Source organism: Helianthus annuus, chromosome 11 (assembly GCF_002127325.2).
Source record: "Helianthus annuus cultivar XRQ/B chromosome 11, HanXRQr2.0-SUNRISE, whole genome shotgun sequence".
In the NCBI taxonomy this organism is placed as follows: domain Eukaryota; kingdom Viridiplantae; phylum Streptophyta; class Magnoliopsida; order Asterales; family Asteraceae; genus Helianthus; species Helianthus annuus.
Window position 1 is genome coordinate 97,868,084 of NC_035443.2, and position 7,355 is coordinate 97,875,438.

At 37.9% G+C, this 7,355-nt stretch overlaps 1 protein-coding gene across 2 annotated transcripts; it reads right to left on the reverse strand.

The window, feature by feature from the left end:
- LOC110890364 (leucine--tRNA ligase, cytoplasmic) lies at nt 1-6,982 on the reverse strand. 2 transcript variants are annotated; one of them, XM_022137963.2, is made up of 5 exons: nt 6,775-6,982; nt 5,077-6,322; nt 3,496-5,006; nt 856-1,373; nt 1-286 (listed from the first exon to the last, which is right to left on the reverse strand). In XM_022137963.2, exons 2-5 carry the CDS (start codon nt 6,298-6,300, stop codon nt 276-278), a joined length of 3,264 nt encoding a protein of 1,087 aa, XP_021993655.1. In that variant the 5' UTR covers nt 6,301-6,322; nt 6,775-6,982; the 3' UTR covers nt 1-275. The 2 variants fall into 2 exon arrangements, with proteins under 2 accessions (XP_021993655.1, XP_035835330.1); XM_035979437.1 differs by lacking the exon at nt 6,775-6,982 and adding an exon at nt 6,544-6,728.
- Between the last annotated feature and the right edge of the window lie 373 nt (nt 6,983-7,355).

Sequence of the window (7,355 nt, forward strand, 5' to 3'; positions counted from 1 at the left end):
TTAATAACATGATTGGTAATAACTTTGAAAAAACGTAAAAATTGACCACAAATGTAGCTAAAAACAGCAGAAAATATTCAAGATCCACAAACATGACATGAAGAATTGACACCTCCATCTTCAGTACAAAAAGTTGGTATTTAAAAAAAAAAAAACAAACAAACAATGAAGCAGAAAAATGGCTTCTTCATCTAACTGCATTCTTGTACCTTTGCTGCCTCCATTTTGACCAGCAGATTCCAAAACTCTTATCCATTCCTTTAATTTACAGATCTTCAAGCTAAATCTAAACAAAAATTAAAAGTTAATGGCAGTAAATAAATAAACAAAACAAAAAAACTAACACCTTTACTACATATCATTAGCAATAATCAACGAGTTCTTCCACATGTTTTCAACAAAACTATTAATCACATACTAAGATTCATATCAATTATAGGACGCTCGGATAAGTGAATTTCAGATCAATTGGACTAAGATAGTGTAACTTATACAGATATGTGATTCAAGTATGCACCCGAAACATTTTTGCTGCCACATGTAAATAAAAAAGAAAATAGATGTTAGTAAGTGGTAACCAATTAGTTTACCCGAAATCAAACCAAGGATAATCTAAAACATTTAAGAAAAGGTAGACGAGCCAATTTCAATCAACCTGTGAATAGTCAATTTAACATGTGTTTTAAAACGGGTCTAATAAAAATAGCTAAAAGAGAAACGCGTCACATAGGCTGAAAGTCGTCTAAAATCTACTTTAATGCATACGTCCTCTTAACTATTTTAATTCAAAGAATTAGATTATCTTAACAGATATTCTTTTTGTATCTTAAATAAATAATTAAAAATATAACATACCATCCTTGGTCAAGAAAATAGATGTCGGAGACCCCGGTGACGGAGGAGTTTGTTTCAGTATTGAAGCATGTCGGCCCGCCTTAACAACAGCATCTGAATCAGTAGCGGACAAAATTTCAACATGTTCAAGGCCTATCTGTCTCTTAATCAGCTCTAGATTCTCTTGCAAAACCTCAATTTCACCAAACGGCAGCCTTAGATCCAATGCTTGAACACCAAGTGTCATCACCTCATCCTTCTTAAATCTCAAAAACGGCATGCATAGCTTCTGTATTTGCTTGAAGTTTCCTTCCTGGCCTACTGCACTCTGCTGCAGTGCTTGCATTATCTCCTGGTCTGGTGCGAACTTTCGGTTTTCATTGTCGAATTTGCCTCGTAAGATGTTTAAACACTCTCTTTTCCAACCATCGTATTGTTCGTTCACGAATATAAGACCGGTGGTTGGTTTGCTTTGAATGCTAGCTTTAATATTGCTACCTTTCTTTGAACCACCAGAAGCCTGCTTCGAAAGAAGCTTCCTGAAAGTAATAATCAACTTCAAATACATAAACTTGTTCTCATATACAAACATAATCTGAAGACAAATTCTGATAAATCAAAACTGAACCACACGATTAAAATGCTACAAGGTTACTTGACCCCTAGTAAATGTTATTAAACATAAACATAGGCATTACAAAATAGGGTTAGGTTCATTACAAAACACTAAATTATTGCGAGAACAAAAAGGACCAACCTACATCGTTTGATTTGTTGATCAATAGCTCATATTTTTTTAATTTCGTACTTTTTACATACAAATGTGTATGTTTATGTAGACAAAAACTATCAAACTAATTCTGTCATGTGTTTGAGACAAATAAACACTGCATTTCTATCATTTTCTTTTATAAAAAAGATTAAGATTAAAAAAAAAAATCAATTTTTTCTTCGTTTTTCACAATATCCGGTGTTCTACATAGATCCCTCTCCCCTTATATATATATATATATATATATATATAGGATTAGGTTCAAGAGTGAACACTAGTGTATCTTGCGAACTGAGTGAACTAATCCTGGCCATACACGTATGTAAATCAATGGCCATGATTTGAAGATGAAATACACTAGTGTATTTTATGATTTGATGATGAAATACACTAGTGTATTTTATGATTTGATGATGAAATCCTAGCCATACATGTGTGTAATCAATGGCCAAGATTTGTTCACTCAGTTCGCAAATACACCGGTGTTCACTCTAGAACCCCACCCTATATATATATATATATATAGAGAGAGAGAGAGAGAGAAAGAGAAAGTATAAACTACAATAGTGCTTATCGAGCGGTGCATACGCGAGCGGGAGATTGAGACGCGTGCCATTTCTTACATTTTTATAACGTGTGTGTTATGTATATAACATGCGTAATTAGGGTTTGGATCAACCCATGCGCAATTTTGAGTTTAACATGCGTAATTTTCATGTTTGGTGGCATGCGGGTTTTATTTTTTTTATAACGTGCATAATTATGCATTATAACGTGCGTAACTATGCAATAACGTGCGTATGTCAAGTTAATTACTATTGTGCCACCGCGTTCAATTGAAGGCCTAGGGTAGGTCAGATGTGCGGCTGAGATGCTCGTGTATGCTTCGCACGATAAGCACTATTGTACGTTAACACGATAAGCAATATTGTACGTTAACCGGCCTCTCTCTCTCTCTATATATATATATATATATATATATATAGGGTTAGGATCATGTGAGAGTCACTAGGGTAATTGAGAACCGTGAGAACAATTCTGGACCACACATTTTTCCTAAGCAAAAGTGCAAAATAGGCAAAAAAATTGGGAAAATCACAGCTTTTGCTTTCTGGTTTTTTAGATATATACACGTGTATATTATCAATCTTTAACTATACATATATGTATATACGTGTGTATATGCATGTATTTAATTAAAAAATTGACAATATAGTATATATCCAAAAAAACTCTTAAAATTGTGCGATTAGAAATTGAAAAAAAAAATTGGCTTAGAGAAAATGCGTGGTCTAGAATTATTCTCAGTTAACATGTGTTTCTCTTAGGATCCCTACCCTATATAGCTATATATGACTATATGTATGTTAAAAAAGTGGGGAACCGGGGAACACTCTTAACAATTTAACTTAACATGTTAGAAATAAAAATAAAAATTAATTTTTTTTTTCGGCGCTTATCTTTATATATACTTTTAGAAGCATTTTTAATAAAAAAAAAATCAAAAACTAAAAATATAAAAAAAAAACAGTTAAAAAAAGGCTTTTTTTACAAAAAAATGATTTTTTTATTGGAATAGTTTCTACCCATTTTTATAAGGAAAAGTGCTGAAAAAAATTTAAAAAAATTGATTTTTAACATGTTAAGTTAATTTTGCAAGATATATTTTTTTAAACATCTTTTTATATTTTTTAGTTTTTTACTTTTTTTATTAAAAATGTTTCTACATGTATTTATAAGGAAAAGCGCCGAAATTTTTTTAGAAAAAGTTGATTTTTAACATGTTAAGTTGAATTTTTAAAAGTGTTCCCTGGTTCCCCACTTTTTTAGTGTTCCCCAATGAACTCTCCCCTGTCTGTATATCATATTTTAAGCAAGTTGTGGTGAACCTGAAATTGGTAATAGAGTCCTGCAAGTATCTGTTAGCCTTTTGAAGGGTAAGATCAGGGTTTTCAGCTTCTGGCCATCCAGCTTTGATCACAAACCCTTCTTTCTTCAAAAGTATCCTCCATACATATTCAGAATAATGGGGACAAATAGGAGCAATAAGCCGCGTTTGAATATCCATAAACCGCCACAAAAGATCACGATTCATCCCACTCGAGCCACAAGAAAACCTATATTCATCCCTCGCAGCTTGCAGGTCATAAAACCCACTTTTAAGCGCTTCACGAAACAAGTAATCACCGTAGTTCTTCTCCGTCATTTTAATCGCAAAGTTCATCTCATTAGCAAATACACGATCAGCATAACTAGAAGGTGGGCCCACTCTTAGCGATGACTCAGCAGCAAGCACTTCCTCCATCCACACGCGCTCCTTCGTAAGTCGTAAAATCGCGGCATTCGCCGTTTCAAATACGAAATTCGCATCGTCCATCCCGTCACCGGCATCCGCAAGCGAGAATCTAGTGGCATCCGCTGAGAACTCCTCGATAGCTTGTTTCAACGTCCGGAAATTCCCGGTTGACTTGGACATTTTCTCGGAATTCAACATAATGTGACCGTTACATCTAAACCCACGAGGCCAGTGTTTTTCGGGAAATATCGCAGTGTGGTTATAAATACTAAACGTGAGATGGTTCTGAATAAGATCCTTACCGGAGACACGAAGGTCAACGGGATACCAATATTCAAACTCCTGCTTCATCTTTTTAAGAAGGGTCGATGAAATATCGGAAGATTTCGGTTCCGGGCCGGAAAGAAATAAGTAATCCCAAACGTCGTCAGTAAGCTGCTCGGGTTTAACCGCAGACGTGTCGGCACCGAATAATTCCCCTTTCTGTAACAGATGACAGACGGTGTAATACGCCATGTAGATGGTGGAATCAGATAACGATTCAACTAGAAACTCCTCATCCCACGGAATACGCGTCCCGAGACCGAAACTTCTAGAACAAGCCCATTGATTCAGCCAGCTCAGCGTATGCTCGAACCCATGTCGGGTCTCGTCAGAGTATAAATTCATATTGGCTAAGCACTTTTCCGCAGCTTCTCGCCAGCTGGATTCACCATAGGTTAGATACCATTGGTCGGTTAGCGCGACAACGCACTCGTCACCTGATCTTGACATGACTTTCTTCTCGGGTTCACTGTATACAACAGCTTGATTGAGTTCTAAAAGCTTGTTTCGGATTAAGTTTTTAGCGTCTTGAACACGCATTCCGGCGTATTCGCCGGCGATCATGGTTCCCTCGTAGAAACCGCCTTTGTAGATTACCTTCTTAGCGGCATCGAGTTTTTCTCTCTCGTTTTGGCTCTTGATCTTCATGTCGGTGCATATTTTTTCAGCAGATTTGTCACCGAATTCAGGATGGCTGATGATTGGGATGACCTCAAAAGGCAATACCCACTCGTCTTTTACTCCGAATTTAGCCCTAAAAGGTGCTTTTGCTTTCAAATCCTGCAACGCAATTGAGTTCAATGTTAGGGTTCTAAAATCATTACATAACTGAACAAACAAAAAATATTACCTGCAATGCCATGAAATCGTCGGGGGAATCACTGGGAACACTGGTGACGATCCCAGTACCTTTATCGGTGAGAACCGAGAGCATGGGAAGACAGTATATAATTTCATTGAAAGAAAGCGGGGATCGAAGGGGTAACCCGATAAGATCTTGACCAGTCAACTCGACCAGACACGTAGCCTTTTCATGAACACGAGACAATCTCTGATACGCCAGATTCCTAGCAGCACGCTCGGTTAAAATAAAGACTTCTGATTCATTGATCTCAAAGGCTCCGTATTTGCCGTCGGGCAAAACCCATGAATTTGTTTGGCCGTACATTGTTTCGGGCCTCAACGTTGCAGCGGCGAGAAACACTTTCTTGCCTTCTAAATGTGCGAATTTGGCAGGGAACGGTGGGACGACCTCCATCTTAATGAGGGTATACTCCTGCGGGATAACGCCTTCGCCTGACGCGCGATCATGATCCGCACAAGGCTGTCCATCCAGAGGCGAATAAATTGTGTGTCGTAAATCTTTAACGATCTTCCCAAACAACTTCAACTTTCGCATCTGCCACCGCACAAACTTGTCGAAAAACGGGTTGACGTCTGTTGTGATAAACGACCTCCTCCAGTCAGCACCCAATCCGAAAGCTTTGAGGTCTTCAACAGCCAAAGGAGGAAAAAACCGAAGCCATTGAACCGGATCTTGAAATGTCGCAATCTCAGCGTCAGATAAACCATAACCGCGCATTATCTCCCACTGGTAAGTCTCCCTACCGGTTTTCGATGCTGCTTTTGACTTTTTACCCTTGAAATTTTCCGGGTTGTTTCCTTCATTAGGTTTGGGTTTTTGTTCAACGACCGCCTCCTCTGTTTCCACTGACGGAAAAACAGGTGGATTACCGAATTTTTCGATCTCCCTTCGAAGTTTGTCAGCAGATGCTTTAATTGGCATTCCGGTACAGTGGAAGCCAAAGGGTAAAAGGACATTTGCGCCGGTCAACCTGTGGTACGCAGCAGCGAATTCGAGCTTGGAGAGGGAAAAGGCGTGGCCTAAGTGCAAATATCCGTTCATGTATGGAAAGGGGAAGGTGCCAAAAAACTTTTGGGCTTCTTTGGGAGGTTGGTCCTTAGCTTCGGCGTTGAAAACATGACTTTCGTCCCACCATTTTCTTACTTGGTGTTCCATTTCTAAAAGCTGGTCCCGCCTCTTGAAGCTCCTCCCACTGTCGGTATCTGCCATCTCGCTAGTAATTTGACAGAAACTGTAGAACGAGAGACAATATTAAATTTAAAAAATAAAATGAATAAACAGTATGAGGTGAACACAACCCATATTGAGGCAACACCCCATTTACTGATAATCTCACTACATGTAGAAAGTAAATATATTGCATAAGAATATCAACATGTAACTCGAATGTTTGTGATGATGCAAAACAATATGAATAAACCTAGATAGCCAAAGGGTAGAGTGTGTGTAAACCTGCTGCCACTTTTAGCTGTTTAGACTTGTTTTTGGCTAGTTGACGCTGGTGGTTCAAGCGAGCCCAAGGCAACGTTGTAGATTTTATATTAGCACAAGACGAAATCAAATTTGACTAATTTGCAGATATTAATAAACAGCATGCAAGTGTAACTTGAAATTTTGCCAGTGAAGGAAGTTGTTGATCTGAAATTGATAACGAATAATAGAGGTAGGTCGCTCAGAGTGTACCTTGTGCGTGCAATGGATGATTGAAGGCGTAGAGCAAGATGGCGTCTCAACGCCACACTTAAAAACAATGTCAAAATCAACTAGTTAACAAGATGGTTTGCTTCTGCAACGTTGATCGTCAGATACCAGTGACGACGAAGTTAGCCGCTGCGTCCCAGAACTGACCAAAACCCTAATTGGATATTTTCGGCCTTTGGATTTTCCTTTTTTTTTTTTTTAAATTGGGAGGGTGTTTGGCAGTTTGGCTTAGCTTTTCAAACCTCACTTTTTTTAAAAGTTAATAAGTCATAAACAATGAGTGAATTTCAAGAATTGTCCTTTATCTTTATACTCATTTTCAGGCGCTGTCATTTATGTTTAAAATTAACGAGTTTTGTCCTTTATGTTTTCATATCATACACGTTTTGTCCTTTAGGCCTAACCCAGTTAGTTTTTTCAGTTAAATTTGGTCATATGCTTTGCACATGAGAGCATTTTTGTCAATTTAAAGGTTGCAGAAGCTTTGAGCTGTAAATCTGCCATTGAACTTACATTTGAATTGACAAAAATGCCCTCATGTGCAAAGCATATGACTAAATTTA

Bases quoted from the DNA above. Each gene is read 5' to 3' on its own strand.
- LOC110890364 (XM_022137963.2), bottom strand. From the start codon at position 6,300: ATGGCAGATACCGACAGTGGGAGGAGCTTCAAGAGGCGGGACCAGCTT. The intron at 5,007-5,076 runs GTAATATTTTTT...ATTGCGTTGCAG, and splicing joins ACGATTTCATGGCATTGCAG to GATTTGAAAGCAAAAGCACC. The intron at 1,374-3,495 runs GTTCACCACAAC...TATTACTTTCAG, and splicing joins GACTCTATTACCAATTTCAG to GAAGCTTCTTTCGAAGCAGG.